Source organism: Rhea pennata, chromosome 27 (genome assembly GCF_028389875.1).
Source record: "Rhea pennata isolate bPtePen1 chromosome 27, bPtePen1.pri, whole genome shotgun sequence".
NCBI classification, from domain to species: domain Eukaryota; kingdom Metazoa; phylum Chordata; class Aves; order Rheiformes; family Rheidae; genus Rhea; species Rhea pennata.
Genome location: NC_084689.1, coordinates 1659698 through 1676824, shown reverse-complemented (window position 1 = coordinate 1676824; position 17127 = coordinate 1659698). Strand labels below are relative to the sequence as shown.

The window sequence follows — 17127 nt, the reverse complement described above, 5'->3', positions numbered from 1 at the left end:
GGCAAGCGGCACCGGGCCGGAGGCAGAACCGAGAGAAATCCACCCGGGGAGGCGATGCGGAGCGGCAGAGCCAGGCTGCGGCTCCCGGAGAGCACTGCCAGGAGCAGGGCTCTGGGAAGCGGAGCCCCCGCGATCACGTTGCCTTTGCGTGGGGTTAAAGAGATACGTCTGCCCGGGGCTTTAACGTGCGGCACCCCCGGCCCGGGCAGCCGGGCAGCCCGACCCCCGCGGCGGCGGTGGCCGGGCCCCCTCGGGGCGGCGATACTGCCCAAACATCCATTTTGTCCCTTTTGGAAATGGAGATGGGAGAGAGGAGGGAAAATGCGCTTTTTTTTTTTTTTTTTTTTTTTTTTCCCTCTCTCTCTCTCTCTCTCTCGCTCTCTCCATATTTTACTACGTAAGGCATGACGTCCTCACGTCGGGAGCAGGATAGGTTAGCCCTGCGCTTGTGGTAATGCATGGGGCTGGGGGGCGAGGGAGGCGGGGGCGATCCGGCAGCAAAACCTAAAAATAACGGGGATTTTATGCGTATTATATATATATAAAAAAAATCCCGGTGACTCCACTGGGTGCAGCCCCGCAAGGGCAGCGGGAGGCAGGGCGGGGGGCGGGGGGGAGGCGGATCCGGATCCGCCAAGCGGCTCCGCCGGGCCCCGAGCAGTGCGGGACCGTCAGGGCTCGGGCACCCGCCGGGCCGGAGCCGGGGGCTCGGCGTTGTCCTGCCTTTGACCCCCCACCCCCACCCCCGGGGCTGGGGCGAGCGCGGCCGCTGCGGCAGGAGGACGCTGGCACCGCCGAGACGAGGCTACGCCGTGCCAGGTTCACCGAGCCTGGGCCGGATTTTTCCTCTGTCGGTGGAAATTCAGAAGAGATTGGCTATTTTGTAATTAAAATTAAATAAAATAAAACGACCACAAAGCCCCGTGCTGTCAATACCTCTCAGCTCCGAAGTGGCCGGGAGCAGAGGGGGTGACCGCTCCCTCCGGCGCGCCGGGACTTTCGTAGCGCTTTAAAAATCAGTGTCGGTAAATCCGATGTGGCGCAAAGCCGAGGCGGGGGTCTGCTCCGCTAATCCGGCCTGGGGAGGGGGCTCAACGGGGCTGGAAAAACCTTTCCGCAAAACCAGCCGAGGAGCGGCGCTGGGCTCGCCGGGCTCCGGAGCGGGGAAGCGCAGGGAGCTGCGATCCGTGTGGCCGCGACCGCCGCGGCTCGGCCGGCCGCAGCCGTCGGGGCAGCGGGCGGGGGCCCCGCTCCAGCTCACGACACCCAGGAGCCCGGAGCCGCGGAGGTGCTCGCCGCCCGGCCCCGCCGCTCCGGGCGCTGCGGAGCCGGCGCCGAGCCCGGGCCGCCGGGGCGCAGCTCCCGTCCCGCTCCGGAGCCCGCGGCTCTGCCGCCCCGGGGCCCTGCGCTGCCGGGGAGCTTTGCCGGGCTCCGGGCTTTCTCCTAACGAGCTGCGTTTATGCATTTCCCCCTCAACGAATATTTCTCCCGGCGGGGCCGGGGGCCGGCGGGGCGCGCTGCCCCGCTCTCCCGCCGCGCCCCCCCCCCCCCGTCTGACCGGTGCTTCGCACGGGGCCACCCGGGCGGCTCCCCGCACTGCCCCGTGTCTGACCGCCCAGCGCCCCCGCGGCCGGCTCCCGAGCTCCACGCGTGTCCGGGGCCCCCGCTGCCGGGCCTGGTCCCGAGAAAGTGGCTCGCTCAGCGGCTCCGCCAGCCCCGCGGTACCGAGCTCACCTCGGGCCCGGTCCCTCTGGCGAGGGAAGCAGCGTTTTTTGGCTTCTTGATAAGGTTTTGATCAAAAATTCATTAAGAGGCGCGCTCCGCGCAGCGCCATGAATATTTTAGTGCTTTTGCAAAACAACAAAGTGGGTGTTCACGGGGGGGGGGGGGGGGAAGAGGGGACCCGGGAGCCCCCGGGCCGGCTCGGCCCCCGCCACCCTACCACGGCGCCGTTTCTGCGCCTGGGAGACAAGGAGGGGAAGGGCTGAGAGACGAGTCGTGCCGTCCAGGGCACCCTTGTCCCCTGTCCCCTGGGGGTCGGACCCGCACCCAGCCCTGAGCCTCGCCGCCAGCCCTAATCCTTCGTAATCCACCACCAGCCTGAGGTTCATTTCCTCCTCGTTAGAAATCATTAAACAGCTCCACAGAACCCCGAAGCCGAGAGCGGCACCGGCACCGGGAGGGGGCTGGTCCGACCCGTTGTAGCGCCCAGTGTGGAGCACCCCGGGCAGGTCTCGGCCCCCTCCCGGCTGCCTGGCCGAGGACCCCGTCTCACCCCCACCTAGGGCATCCCCCACCAGAGCCACAACCCCTGGGACAGGGAGCTTCAGCCCAAAGCAGCCTTTTCCAGAGCCCATCTGGCTGGGATCCAACACTGCGGGGCTGCTCCCCCTCGGATCCAGGGAGGGGATGGTCCCCCCAGCCAAGACCCATCCCCATTTCCCCCTGTGAGGGAGCAATGGGATTGCAGTGTCCACATGGAGCCCTGACGGCATATCCTCTCCCCGGCAGCGGCTGCCGAGGGGAGGATCCTGCACCGAGGGGAGGATGAGGCACCTCCAGCTCTGCAGCCTGGAGCACCAGAGCCCAGCGTCTGGCCTTCCCCAGCGCGATGCAGCCCCCAGCCTTGCTGGGCCTGCAGGTAACGGGGCTTTACTAACACAGCTCATGGGTCAGCTGGAAACGGGGCACCTTGGGCCATGGGGCAGGAAGCGATGGAGGTGGGGAGATGCCCTGGTCATGCCACCATTGAGTGCGGTGACGCCAACGCCCCACAGCACGGATGGGTGGGGGACATGGAGCAAACCTGGGTGCCCTGTCATCAACCTAAGCCCTGGCCCAGCATCAGCCCGAGCTCTGGCCTGGAGGGGGTGGGGGGGCAATCCCAGGGCAATCCAGGGCTGTGTGGAGCCAGAGATCCCTCACTGCAGCTTTTGGATCCTGCTCGGTCCTGCCAGCAGGTCAGCGCCATGCCGGGGGGACGGGAGGTGGGCAGGGGTGTGAGGCCACCTCGGTGCAAGACCAAAGCAGGCCTGGGGGCTCCCCCCACCCATCCCACCGGCGTTTACAGCTGAGACCTGTCGCAATGGGGTGTTACTGGACCTGCAGGCAGCCGGGGTGACGCGCGGCTCCAGTCCACTCATGGTCTCCCGTCGCTGCCCGCCGCGGCCCGACAGACGCTCCCGGGTCCCCGCGGCGGGATGTGGCGCAGCTCCCCGGCAGCCCCAGCCCCTCCCCGGGGCTCACCTCACCCTGACATTTCCTGGCGTTCATTCCATGCCAGTGGGTTGCCATAGCAAATCTAAATCTTACAAACAAAATGAGGAGAAAAGCCTTATTAGCATATATTCAAATGAACCATGCAATAATGCAAACCATAAATCATGCAGTCATTGCTATTCAATCAGTGTCTCTAACCCCAGCCCCCACACTTTCCCTGGGTGTCTCTGTTCCTCTTTGCATTCAGAAACCTATTCCCAGCTGGAAAGGCATCCTATGGCAGCCCGTGGACCCGTCTGGCAGCAAAATAGCCTGGGATGGGAGCTGCTGGCCAGGTGAGACCCTGTCCCCGCTGCCCGGAGAGGACCTGGGCCACAGTCACCCACCAGGCAGCCTGAGCCTCCGCCTCCCTCTTCAGCCCAGGACACGGGGGCCTCGCAGCAGTGTCTGCAGCTCCCTGGCACCCCCAGGCCCCGATTGCACCCCCCCCCCATGGAGCGCAACACCCCAGAGCGGCTGCTGCCTGACCCCCGGCAGAGGAGCTCCTCGAGGCAGCGCGCGGTGCCGGGCCGGCGCAGGCTCCTCGTGAGCGAGGGGGCAGGCCCTAACCCGGGCTGGGCATCTACGTCCCTCTCCGGGCTCTGTCAAACCGGACAAACCTTTCCCGGGATTAATCTCCCTCCCATGTTTTATTCCTGAGGCTCTGCTGCGGGTAACCTCCCCTCGCCGGAGCTGCCGCCGGCTGCGGCCAGGCCCCATCCCCGCCTGGGCTCCCCAGCCTGGGGGCTGCCGCAGGGCCAGAGAGGGATCGTGCTCGGCGGACGGCACCTTCCAGCCCCCCCAGGAAGCCAGCCCCGTCAGGCAATGCCGATCCGGCATCCCCCTTCCTTACCTGCTCCCGTAAGGCCAGGCATGCTGCCGGCACATCGCAGGCAGCACCCAAAAAACGAGCCCTGGCCCAGAGACGCAGCGCAGTGGGCAGGTACCACCAGCCCCCTTAGCCCCACGCTCACCCCACTGCTGCCGACCTTCGGGGAGGCAGGAGGGAGTTTTCTTCCTCCCCTCGCCCATGGGCCGGGAGGGCTCTGCTGTGCCGGCTCCCAGCCCTGCTGCTGCAGCAGGCTGCAGAGCCGAGACCCGGCGAGCATCTTCCGGGGGCTCCGAGGGAGCCGAGCACAGGTCAGACTATGGAGACGCGGGGAGAGCGGCCCCGCAAGAAGCTCACGCCGCAAGCCTGGACACCCCCAGAGCTTTATTGGTGAGAACGTAATAAATAGAAGAAACAGCCCCCCGGGCTGGCGGAGCGGCGTGCGCCGAGCCGGCGGGCTCTGCGCAGACCCTCTGCCCTCCCGCGCCAGGCTGGGGGCTCGGGGCAGCCCGCCGGGGCCGCGCGGTGCCGGCGCGCTCAGGCCTGCTGCCACCCCGCGGTATTCCTCAGCCATTCCCGCTCGCGCCGGGACGGCTGGACGGCCGGGGCTGCACGCCGCGGGGGGCCTGCGGCCGGGCACGGCGCGCCGCGGGGAAGTACTGCGGAGAGGGGGGACGGGCGGGGGGCACCGGGGCAGGGGACGGGGTCTGCTGGGCGTTACGGCCCTGGCACCAGGCGCAGAGCCCCCGGGGAAATGCTGCCGCGCTGCCCGCCCTGCCGCGGCACGGCCAAGCGGCCCCGGGCCCGGAGGGGGTGAAAGCAGGGGGCTGCTCCCCCAGGAGGGACCTGCGGCCAAGCCCCTGTGCCCCGGCGGCCTCGCTATCTCTGCCAAGCGTCCACAGCCTGCGCCCGCCGCGCGGGCACCGCGGCCCGCTGCTCCTCCGCCAGCGGCTGCGACAGGCCCAGCGGGTACGGGTAGCCCTTGGCGTAGTCTTCCCGCGGTGGGAGGTCCCCGGGGCCTCGGGGGGCTTCGCTCAGGGAGGACAGGCGGCCCAGGGGGGGCTGCGGGGGGCCCGAGGGGCAGCTGAGCCCCGGGGAGACCCGCTCCGACTTGATGCTGATGGCTTGGTGCTGCTGGGGGCTGCTGGGGGACGGGGCCGGCTCTTCGGTGGGGACAATCCTGCCACTGACCCTGGGGAGAGAAGGACAACGGGGTGAGGCTGGGTCGTCCCCCCACCCACCCACACAGCATCCATCCCGGGGCAATGCAAGGTGGGCACAGGCGGGGGGGCTCATGCCGCCCTTCCTCCCCAGCGGGGCTGAGACCCACCAAACTCACCTCGCCTCAGCTCGAGCCAGCTCCATGCTCCCGCCCTGCTCCAGCTCAGAGCCCGGGGCCCGGCAGGGCTGCGACGCTCCCACCCCCACCAGGCACCCCTTCCCGGCTGGCCTCCCACCCACACGCCTGGCCTGGCTGCTGGGAGCTGCCGGGGGGGGGGGGGGGGAGATGGGGGCCAGGTCCCCCGGGGCAGAGCCGGTTTTAAATAGGCTCTGCCAACGGCGGCCCCGGCTGGGACCCGGCGGGCGGGAGGGTTCCCAGGGGCAGCGGGGCCCTGGCGCCGGGACCGCAGTCCCGCATAGGCAGGGGGGAGCGCGTCCCTCCTGCGCACCCCAGCTCCCGTTCCGGGGGGCTGCGAGGCGGCGCCCACGGGGGCAGCAGCTCCCGGCGCCCGGGTGCAGACCCTCAGCCCGCTTCCCCCATCTGCAGCCCCGCGGCCGGACCCCGTCCCCCGTCCCCCGTCCCCGACGGTCCTTACCCCAGCGCTGCCATGTCCCGCGGGTGCTGCCAGGAAGCCGCGGTGCCGGGCTGCAGGAAGCCGGGGGGGGCCGGGGCCTCGCCAGCCCCGTACTCTGCTGAGCAGGAGGCCTGGAGTGAGCCGGGGCCGGGCCAGGGCTGGGGGCACCGGGGGTGGCCGGGGGTCTTACCTGCTGGGGCCGAGGCGAGGAAGGGGAAGCCGGCGAGGCCGTGGTTTGCGCTGCCCGGGGCGAGCACGGGGCTCAGGGTCTGCAGGCCGGGGTAGAGCGGTCGCTGCAGGGACACGGGGGCACCCGGCTGTCAGGTCGTGTGTCCCTCCCCTCCCCAAGGGTTCCTGTGCCCCCCCAGCAGAGCCAGGGTGTCGGGACGAGGAGGGGGCTCCGTGCGGTGGGAAACAGTAGTGGAAATTGCAGTTGGGGCGGTGGAAACCCCCGTGTGGGGCAGGTGCCTGGGAGGCTTTGGGACCCCCCCAGGGTGCAACCAGCCAGGGGCTGGCTGAGACAAGGGGGGGAAAGTGCGGGGTCTGCCAGCCCGGCTCCTTTGCACCGCTGTAGGAGCAGGCATGGGGGGGCCACGGGCATCCCGCTGGCACCGAGCCCTGCGGCCGGGGATGCCCAGCACCCCGCCCGGGCATGGGGGCACCTGGGCGAGCGAGGTCCCCGTGGGGCCGCTGTGGGGAGCCGGCCGCAGCTCCCGCCGGGGCACTCACCGCCGCGCTCACGCCGCTCCTGCCGCTCGCCGGGCTGCCCAGGGCTTCGCCGCGGCGCCCGTCGGCCCCCAGGTAGAGGGGGGGAGGCGTCTTGGTGGCCAGGGCTCGGCTGAGGTTGCCGGCCGAGAAGAGAGGGTAGCCGATAGCTGGGGGGAGAGAGGGCGAGGAGGATGCGCGGGGCGGCCGTGCCAGGGCGTCGCGGGTGCACGCGTGGCTCCGTGCCGCTGCGCCTGCAAACCCACTTCCTGCGCCGGGGCGGCCGCGCGGCACCTGGGCCGCCACCCCCGGCCGGCTGCGGCCGCGCGACGGTGGCGGCACGCCGCATGCGCCCTCGCGCCCGCCGGGCCCGGGGCAAACCTCCCCGGCGGGGCCGCGGGGCCACCGCCACCGGCCCCCTCCAAGCAGGGGCAGCCGCAAACCCTTGTCCCGGCCCTGGGAAGGTGGCGGTGCAGGCAGGGACGGTGCGAGGCCCCGGCGTCCGGGGGTTTTCCGCTGGTCAAGCCCCCGGCATCACTTTTTCCAGCCACTTTTTCACCGAGCGGCACCGGGGTGGCTGAGGCTGGCACGGCCCCGGCGGGTGGGGGGTGATGCCAAGGGCCCCCCGCGCTGCAGGGAGCTGTGGACACCCAGCCCCACGGGCAGCGGGTGCTCGGGGTGCCCAGAGCCACTGGGGCGGGTGGCGGCCGGGCCGCAGCGCGGCGCAGGAAGCAGCTGGAGCGAGGCCGGGGCCGCAGCGGTGCCGCAGCTGCCGCCCGGCGCTACTCGCCCACGCGCCGGCCCCAGCCCCGCTCCCGGCCCGGCAAGTCCCCTCGGAGACGCCGCCAGAGGAGCTTTGCATGCGGCGGCGGGGGAAAATCCCCGCGGGACGTGGGATGCGGTGCACGGAGGCTGCTCACGGCGACGGTGTGGCTTCTCCTGGCTGCAACGTGACCCCCCCCCCCCGAGCCCCCACGGCTCCCGGCGCGGAGGGGAAACCGAGGTGCGGCAGCGGCTCCGAGCCTACCTGGAGGCAGCGGCCCCGGCGAGCGTCCCGACGGCTGCCCGGGCTTCGGCGCGGCTGGCCTGAAGGCGGGCGGGCGGCCCTGGCTCTGCGGGGAGCCGCCGGCGCTGCCCGGGGCCCCGTCGGCCGGCGGGGAGCCGCCGTAGGCTGCCTCGGGGCCGGGCGGCGGCGCCGGGGGCTGCGGGGCGAAGCAGGGGGTCGGCATCGGCACCCAGGAGCCGCCGGCTCGGCCGGGGCACGGGGCTGCCGGGCCGGGGAGCCCATCCGCCGCGGCGTCGGGGCGACTCACGTAGAAGCGGGGCCGCGCCACGGTCAGGTCCATGCCCTCGTTCAGCCGCCGCATCTTCTCCCCGGGCTCCGGGCCCTCGTCCAGCTCCAGCTCCTGGCTCTCCAGCCCCAGCCCCTTGCGCTTGAGCGTCTGCGGGCGGCAGCGGCGGCGGCGGGGTGCTGAGCGGGGGGCACCCGCGCCCCGCCGGCCCCCGGCGCCCGCTCGCCCGCCGCCCCGGCTACCTCGAGGATGTCGGAGTTGGTGCGGCTCTCGTGCGGCTCGCTGTACTCGGTGTACTTGAGCAGCACCTTGTCCATGTCGGTGCTGGCGTACTGGAAGAGGCGGTTGGTGCTGTTGAAGATGATGAGGGCGATCTCGCAGTCGCAGAGCACGCTCAGCTCGTAGGCCTTCTTCATCAGCCCGAACTTCCGCTTGGTGAAGGTCACCTGCCGCGCGGGGAGGCGGACGCGGCGCTGCCCGGGGCCCACGGACCAAGCGCCGGCGTGGCCCCCCCCCAGGTCCCCCAAAACTGCCACCAAGGCACCCGAGTGCCCGCAGACCCAGCACCCCGCGAACCCCGCGGTGCTGGCGGACCCCGCACCCACAAACCCTGCGGTGCTGGCGGACCCAGCACCCACAAACCCCGCGGTGCTGGCGGACCCCGCACCCCACAAACCCCGCGGTGCTGGCGGACCCAGCACCCACAAACCCCGCGGTGCTGGCGGACCCCGCACCCCACAAACCCCGCGGTGCTGGCGGACCCAGCACCCACAAAGCCCGCGGTGCTGGCGGACCCCGCACCCCGCCGGTTCAGGCCTGCCAGCGGCTCTCTGCAGAGGTGGGAGCAGAGCTGCGCTGCCTTTTCCCCGGCCCCAGCAGCTCCCGCTGGGCTGCCGGCCGGCCCCCAGCCCCCGCCTCCGCCGAGCCCCTCGTCCCTCCGGAGCGGCTCTCACCTGCCGGTTCCGCTGATCCAGTATTCGGCTGATCTGGATTTTTTTCCGGCCCATTTTTGCCTCCTATGCCCACAGGGGAGGCTGGAAGAGAGCGGAAAGCCGCTGAGCGCCTCCGGCGCGGCACGTGCCACCTCGCCCCTCCGCAGGCGGCGAGCGGGAGCCAGAAATAAGTTTAGCTGAAAAAGTACGATTTCAGAGGAAGTTTCGGTTTCAGTGGCACTTCCCGGATTTTCAGCTCAGGTTGATCGAAAAACAACAACAACAACAACAATAAAATAAGACTGGGAAATTCTATTGCATGGAGCGGGAGGAAAAAAAATAAAAGTCCCGGCTGGGCTGGGCTGGCGCGGGCTCAGCCGGGCGCCGGAGCCGGCCCCCGCGGCAGCGCCTGGCGAGGCCGGAGCCGCGGGCCCCCGTCCGCGCGCCGGCCCGAGGCGCGGGGCTGCGCGAGCTGCCCCGCACGCCGCTCGCCGGGTTATTTCTACCGCCGGGGCCGTCGGGCCGGGAGGGCGGTTATACGGGAGGCCGGGCTGACGGCGGGGAGGGTTTTCCGTAAAATAAAGGGGGCGGTTTGGGGTTTGAGGGTACTTTTTTAATGCAATATGTGTATATATATATATATTTTGTATCACGAATAGGCTAAATTTGACCTCAGACATTCGCGGGTCAGGAAGTGGCTCTACGAGAAGACAGTAAAGCGAAACCACCCACCTCCTCGTGCCACGTGAGCCGGGGCGGGATGGGCGCGGGGCCGGAGAGCCCCGCTCGCCCCTTCCTCCCCCCCGCCGCCGCTCCCCGCCGGGCTCCTGCCCCCCCAGATCTCCGTGCGTTGCCAGCGCCGGGGGGAGCACGTGGCCCGCAGGGACGGCCGCGGCCGTCCGGGGCAGCGGTGCCGCTCTGCAGCCGGCTCGGCGCCAGCACCGATGCCGGCCCCGCGGGGACGCCCCACCGCCCGGCCGCGGCTCCGGGCCGGCAGCCGCCCCGGGGGACGCAGGACCCCGCGGGAAGGACGCGCGGGACCCGCGAGCCGCCGGCCCTCGGCTCCGCCGGCCGCCCCGGCGCGTCCCGCTTCCCCCTCTCAAGCTCGCTGCCATTTACCATCTTGCTCAGCCGCTATATTTAGCGGATCAAAACTAATTTTAATTTATGGAAGGAAATTGCGCTGCGGTTCCCACGGCCCCGCTGCCACCCGCCGTCCCGGGCCCACGCACGGCGCGAAGGTACGGCCGGTGGCCAGCCCGCCCCGCTGGGACCGCGCTGCCCGGAAAGAGCCAGCTTTTCCCTGGGGAAAACATGCAGCGGTTCCCAACTGTCCCCGCGGGCCGTGCCGAGCTGGGGCTGGCGGCGCGGGCACCTGCGGCCGTGCCGCGGGCAGGTGGGCGGCCGCCGGGCCGCGGGGGCTCGGCTCTGCCCCCCATGCGGGGTCTGGCCCTCGGGGTGTGGGAAAATGAGATTTAGCACCCCGGGGCTCTGCCCCTCCGCGCCGTGCCCCACGAGCCTGGAGCAAACGCCCGGCACAGTGAGGGGCCAAGGTGCAAGCCGGAGCGAAGGGGCGGCCGGGCCTCCCGCGACGCGCGGGGCCGTTTCACCAGCCGCCTCCCCGAGCAGCTCATTACCGGAGCCGCGGGCGCCGCTCCCGCCGGGGCATCGCCCGCGTCCGGCCCCGGCGCCCCGACGGGGGTGCCCCGGCCGCCGGCAGCTCCGCGGCACGGCGGGATGCCCGGCCGCCGAGCCCCCCCCGGCCCCCCCAGGCCGTGTTTAAGGGAGGAGACGCTCGGCTCGGCCCCGGCCGGGCCGAGGTGCCGGCGATGCCTGGCGCCCCACCGGCCTCCGTGCCCTCCCACGCGCGCGTATCTTTAGCCCGGGCTCGCTGCTCCTTCGCACGCACCGGCCTTGTTTCCACCCAGATGCGCAACAGCTTTTACGAGCCCTTCGCCCGGGCTGGCACTCCACGCCCCCCCGGCCACGGCCGGGGCTGTAATTAACTGCACGTATCCCGTGCATCGTTAGGGGTTGTTTGCATCACAGCAGCGTGTGCAAACTTCCTACCCGAACTCCTCACCAGCCACCAGCGCTGGGGCCGAGGCGACCCCCTGCCCCCAGGGCGGCGAGTTTTTCCTGGTGCAGCCCGCGGGCGCCGGCGGCAGCCTCGGCGTGCGGCGCTGCGGGGGGACGCGCCACCAGCGCACGGCACCGGCCCCAGCGCCGGCTCTTACAGCCGTGCAACCCTGTCTGGCGCTGAGCGGCCTCAGAAAAACAGCTGAAGTCACCAAATTGGACAAATTCGCCCTAAATCCATTCTGCAGCCGGAGCAGGCGGTCGCTGGGGGAGTGACGTGGCGACGGCGGCCAGAGCACATGCTGCATCCGAACCAGGCCCTGGGTCCCGACCAGGAGACCTGGACCGCCAGGGAAGGGGGCTCCCTCCTTCCCGCCTGTCTCCAGGGTGGGGGGAAGAGGAAGGAGAGGGCAGGTTTTCCCCATCCCGGCAAGCGCAGCTGGCAGCTGATGGCCGGGGCAGGCTCAGGGCTGGGCTTGCTCCATCCTCACCCTCTCCACGTGCTACGGACAGACACTGCTTCTCGCTGAGGCTCTCTCGGAGCTCACTGCACCCTTCCGCCTCCACTTCCCTCCCCAGCAGGAGCATTTGGGGGCAAAACGGGGAAAAAAATCCATTTTCGCCAAGCGATTGGGATTTTGCTGCAAATCGAAAACTAAACGTGCAAGAGCACCTGGGTAGAAATGGCAGGGAAGAGAGGGGCCGGTAAGCACCCGCCATCCGTGCTGGGTGCCCCCCGGCCGCCCCACGTTTTGTCGGAGGACAACGTCGCCAGAGCGAGGGCGCGGGCCCTGCTGTGCTCCCCAGGGAGCCGACGGTGCAGGCAGCCCCCGGAGCCCGGCGCGGGGAAAAGGCCAAGCTTACCGGCGCTGCTGCAGCCGGCCCTGCTGCTTTTCAGGTGGGCGTTTAAATATGCGCCCAGTATAAACCAGGATCTGGCCGGCAGCGCAGCACCGTGCACGGGCAGGCGAGCAGGAGAGCCGGGAGGAGCCGCTGGGCAGCGGGAAAGGAGGGCAGCCCTCGGGCGAGCCCGCCGCCCCGCCGGCTCCGGCCCCGTGCAGGCTGATGCAGACCGAAAGTCCCTTCCCCTGCAGGCATCGCCGCTGCCCAGCGCGCTGCCTGCGAAACCGCTGCGATGGGCGGAGGCTTTTCGGTTCCAGAATGACTGTGCGGAAGGAGGACGATGGTCACGGCCCCGCAAGACGAGGCAGCTATTTCCCCCCTCCCTTAGAAACACGAGCGCGCGCACGAACCCTGCAAGCCGTAACGCTTCGGGGCTGGACCGCCGCCTTCGCTCGGCGCTCGCAGCCCTGGAGGGACCCGGTCGCGCTGGGACCAGGCTGCTCCTGCCTGGGCTAGGCTGTCCCATGCTAGAGCTGGCTGTTAATTCGGGAAATGGTGCACGTTTGCTGCCGGAGGGCGCACTGGAGGCAGCCCTGAGCTGCTGCCCCTGGCCTGAGCCCATCAGCATGGAGTTTGGGCTGCACGGGTTGCAAACCCTCGCAGGGTTGTTCCTGAGAATGCCAGAATTAGTCTTGTTGAGAGGAGGGAAATCCAAGGGTCTTAAATATAGCAATTCCCCCCGCCTTCTCTTCCGGGTGTAAATCACGCCCCAATGCAATTGGGCACCTCAGCCGAATTGAACCTCCGAACCTCCACGCCGCCGTGCCCGGCCGGCCGCAGCCCTCAGCCCGAGCACCGCGGCCTGCCCTGGGCCGCCGTGCCCGCTGCTCCGAGGCAAGGGGAGCTTAAATCAGACCTGGGGCCTGCAGCCATGCCCCAAATCCACGCCCCACGCTGCACGAGCCTCCCTCGCGCAGCAGCCAGGGAAGTGGGAAGTGTCTGCGAGCCGGCTACACGGCTGGGTCACCCGGGATCCGTTTCCAGCGGTGAGCGGTACCGTCTGCCCCGAAGGACGCGCACAGACCGAGTGGATCACGGCCCGTCGCCTCCCCAGCCTGAGCCCCGAGGCAGGTCCCTGCCCGCCGGGGAACCGCATAGAGTCACCTGCCAGCTGCATAGTGAATTCGTTACCCATAAAACCCCGTCTCCAAAGCCAGCAGCTCTGGGAAACTTTCTCTCATTAAAAGAATAAAGCCCTGGGGACAGGGACTTGCTGGCAATCGGTTGCAGTGGGCAGGAGGATCCGGTGGAGGATCCTCCGAGCTCTCCCTGGAGGGACGTACAGCGCAGTGAGACTCGCCGGCATTGGGACAATTTGGAAATCTCATGTGCTGGGAAGAAAGAGCCATGGACGGGTCAAATCCCCGCTTGGGAGCATCCGGGTACCGAGCTGGGTCTCAGCGGTTCAGCACATGCCATAAACCACTGGGCAAGTGCAACAGCCCAGCAAAGATAGTGGGAAATTAGGCGTCGGGTCCCACTGAATTCAGTGGGGCTGCAGAGGCACCCGTGGCCCCGCCGTGGGCCTGGGGCTGGGGACCTGCCCTCCTATCACCGCTCCGCGCAGACCCCGGGGCCCCGTCTTCCCACCTTCGGGAAGGGGCGAGGAGGGGATGCCCGGGAAAGTCAGGACAGGATGCAGTCGCGCTGGGCGACGGCTCCAGCATTCCCAGCAAGCGCTTCAGTTTCTGCTGGAAGTGTCCTCCGTGGCAGACGGAAATCACGTCAAAACCCAATCGATAACCATCATCCCGAGCATTTTCCAGGGGCATTGGGCCACAGTGTGACCTGCCAGCCCGGGGTCGGTGCTGCAACACCGGGGCACTGGGGGAGGGACGCGGTCCGAGGAGCCGGCTGGCCCCGGCCACGCACCGGGGAGGCCCTGGGAGCCGGGTGGCTTGACCCAGGGCCCGGTGTGCGGCAGCCTTAGTGCTGCAGCTGAGCAACCAGCCCCGCTGCCCCATGCCTCAGTTTCCCCTGAAGTGTGGCGGGCCAGGCAGAGCTCAGCCGCTGCGCCCAAGGGCCTCGCTGGGGCCCGGCAGTGCCGGGAGGCCAATGCCAGGGCCAGGCCCCGCGTCTGCCTGGCAACCTGCACTTTTGGGTTAAACTCAGGCGTTCCTCTCTGCGCAGACACGAGTAAAAATAACCGCCCGGAGCACAGAGCAAACCACAGGCTTTTTATAGCGCGCCACCCCTAGACGGCAGGGCGCGGGGACAGGGCTCCGCCGTGCCCAGGGCAGCCGCAGGGCGCCGGCCACACCGCACCGGCACCCCGACGGGCCGGGCCGGGCCGGGCCGGGCCCCCACCGCTCCCCCAGCCCGTGCGCCCCGACGGGGCGGCCGCAGGCGGGGTCGTGGGCGGCGGTTGAGGGGCTCTGTGGGGCCGGCGGAGCCCAGACCCCGCCGGCGCCGGCACCCCTCGGCACCCCGCGGCGGAGCGCGGCCGCGCCCCGACGGCGCCCGCTGGACACCGCCCCGGGGCAAACTGCCGGCGCCCGGACCGGTGCCGGGGGCTGGTGCCGGTCCCCCTCCCCGGGCTGGGGCGGCTGCGCGCCCCGGTGCGCCCGGGACTCCCCGGTGCGCTCGGGACACCCCCCTCCCCGTCCGGGACACGCACCTGAACACGGGCTCTTCCTCCTGGGCAAGTCCCCGCCGGCACGGCAGCGAGCGTGCGGCGCTGCGGCGGAGCCGGCCCGACCCCGCTCGGGTCGGGTCGGCTCGGGTCTAGGTCCTGGTCCCGGTCCCCGTCCCGGTCCCCGTCCCCGTCCCGGTCCAAGTCCTGGGAGCAGCCCGCCGCCGCAGCCTGCCCCAGCCGCGCCGGCAACATTTGCATAGCCCCGCCCATCACCGGGAGAGATTTGCATAGCGCTGCCGGGCTAGCTCGCCATTGGCGGGTGCCGCTAGTCTGTTTTGCATATCTCCGCCCCTCTCCGGGAAGCGGGGCGGGGGGAGGTGGTCGGCGGGGGCTGGGCTGGGCCGGGCCGGGCCGGGGGCGGTTTGGGGGGGCTGGGGGGGAGATTTGGGGGGCTGGGCTGGGGGTGACGCTTGGGGGCTCAGAGAAGGCTGCAGCCTGAAATGTGGATGAGACCTGGGGGGCTGAGCTGGGGGTGACGTTTGGGGGCCTGGCCGGGGGGGCTGCAGCCAGGGGTAGGGGTGAGGTTCGGGGTTTTGTTTTTTGTTTTTTGTTTTTTGTTTTTGATTTTTTCTTTTTGATCTTTTACCAGCGAGGTGGTTCGCCCCGGTGGACAGGTCTGGGCTCCTCCTCTCCCCGCAGGCAGCGGCGGACCTTGCGAGTCGGCCCGGGGCCGCCCTCCTGGCCGGGGCCGGGTTGGTGCACACAGTGCTCGGCCTCGTTTCCCTCCTCCCGAGCCCCGGCTTCCTGGCATTTCCCTAAAACCCAGGAATACGAGGGAGCCTGCGGGGAAGCGCTGAGCGAAACCTCGCCAGGCGCCTACCCAGTTCAGGGGATCCGTTCCAATGAGAGCGCCGGGACCGGTGCTAAGCGCAGGCCCCAGCACCCCATGCGCAGCGCGGAGCGGGGCCTGCTGACGCGCAGGACGGTCCAGTGCTGCGATGGCCCCGCACTGTTGCACCCTCCCCGCCTGGGGGAGGCAGCAAAACCAGGCCATGGGAAAGGTGCGTTTCCTGCAGGAAAGCGCAGCCGGTGCTCAGAGCCCGACGATGCACCACGGGGCCGGGGGGGGGGGGGGGGGGGGTTGGCCAGGTCCAAGCCAGTGCCCTAAATCAGCTGCGAGGAGCTGCGGCTCCGCTGGCCTCCTGCCCTCGCACGACCGCTGCCTCTGCCAGGCTCGGGGCGCCGGGTGCCAGTGGGGGCAAGGGCCCCGCGGTGCTACCCGGCCACGAGGGCTCCCGCGGAGGAGCCGGGCTGTGGGCTGAGGTGGGATCGGGGTCTTTCGGCAGAGCAGGGCCTCCGGGCAGGGACACCGGTGGGGATGGCCGCACGGCCCCCGCCGGCGCGGGGAGGCGAGCGCTGCCCCGGAGCTGCCGGGCACCGGGAGCGTGCAGGCTCCCGCGGGGCACGCACGTGTTTACCGCCGCGCGCTGCGACTGACGCAACTCCCGGGCTCTCGTTACGTGAGAAGCGTTGCCAGCGCGGTGGCAGGGATGGGTGATGGGAAGGGGCCCCCTTGGCTCCCTCCCCAGCCCCACGGGACCCTCGGGAGGCGGTGGAGCAGGGGGATCCCCCCCCTGCCAAGGCCGCCGCGGGGGGCTGGGCCCGGCCGTGGCCGCAGAGGGGTTCACCTGGCTGCGCCGGGGCACACGGTGCCCAGCACTCATGGAGGTGCTGGGTCTGTCGTACCAAGGACCATGGCCCGGCCCAGCCCCCGGGGTGAGGGCGCAGGGGGACGCCGTGGACGAGGCTTCCCTCGCAGGCTGCGCTGGCAGACGGGACACAGCATCTTCCCTAGGGTTGCTTTTAAGTCTCATGATCTATAGAGGGCTTCAGAGTGCAATTAGCAGGCGGCTAATTAGTCCTGCTCATAATCTTAATTGATCCTGAGGAGGAGGGAGATCAGAAGGTGCAGCAGCATCTGCAGAGCAGCACCCTGCAAGCGGGTGCTCGGGGATGCCCGGCCCGGCTCCGGGGTGCTGGCCGCACCGGGTGGCCCCTCGCTGTGCCACCCGCAGGGCCACGTGCCGCCACAGCCACCGGCCTTGTCTGCGGCCTGGCTAAGAGCTGCCTGCGGCCGTGCTGCTCCGACCTGCTCCGGGGCTGCCGGCCCCTCGCTCCCGGGGCCAGCGGATGCTCCGGCCGCCGCTCGCCCAGCTGCTCCCTGCAAGCTCCAGGCCGGCAGCTCCAAAGCTTTGAGCTCCCTCTTGAGGCCCTTCCTGCCCCCAGATCTCTGGGGTTCGGGGAGCTGGAGCCACGTGCACAGACCCAAGGCCTTGGGCTGCCACCGGCCTCCCCGCCGGCCTGGCCCACGGCTCAGCTCCAGCCCACCGGCGAGATGGCTGTGGGTGGTGGGGAGGGGACCGAGACACCAACGCTGGGTCTGCCACCTTGGGCCAAGTGCAGCAATGGGGGGGATAGAGGGGAGGGGCTGAAAAATCCCCCACAGTCAAGAAACTGTGAGCGGGGCTGGAAATGAGCAGGAGCCAACCCGGAGTCGCCTGCCAAGGCCAACACAGCAGCTTTCAAAATAGCCCGTGTCCGGGTTTGCTCCAGCTGGAGCGGAGGGTGCCAGCGGGAACAACCCACGCGGGACGGGACAGGATGGGACGGGATGGGATGGGACAGACAGGCAGACAGCGCTGCGGCACTGCTCCGCCAGACTTAGAGGTCACCTGGCCGTATCCCAGGCGGGGATTTT

At 70.1% G+C, this 17127-nt stretch overlaps 1 protein-coding gene across 3 annotated transcripts; it reads right to left on the bottom strand.

The window, feature by feature from the left end:
* Positions 1 to 4877: 4877 nt before the first annotated feature.
* Positions 4878 to 14500, bottom strand: MEF2B (myocyte enhancer factor 2B). Of its 3 annotated transcripts, none has more exons than XM_062596253.1 (9): positions 14412 to 14500; positions 8834 to 8914; positions 8123 to 8326; positions 7902 to 8030; positions 7616 to 7790; positions 6613 to 6758; positions 6074 to 6176; positions 5905 to 6001; positions 4878 to 5279 (listed from the first exon to the last, which is right to left on the bottom strand). In XM_062596253.1, exons 2-9 carry the CDS (start codon positions 8885 to 8887, stop codon positions 4967 to 4969), a joined length of 1221 nt encoding a protein of 406 aa, XP_062452237.1. In that variant the 5' UTR covers positions 8888 to 8914; positions 14412 to 14500; the 3' UTR covers positions 4878 to 4966. The 3 variants fall into 3 exon arrangements, with proteins under 3 accessions (XP_062452237.1, XP_062452238.1, XP_062452239.1); XM_062596254.1 differs by having other exon boundaries at positions 5905 to 5998; XM_062596255.1 differs by lacking the exon at positions 5905 to 6001 and having other exon boundaries at positions 8123 to 8231.
* Positions 14501 to 17127: the final 2627 nt, after the last annotated feature.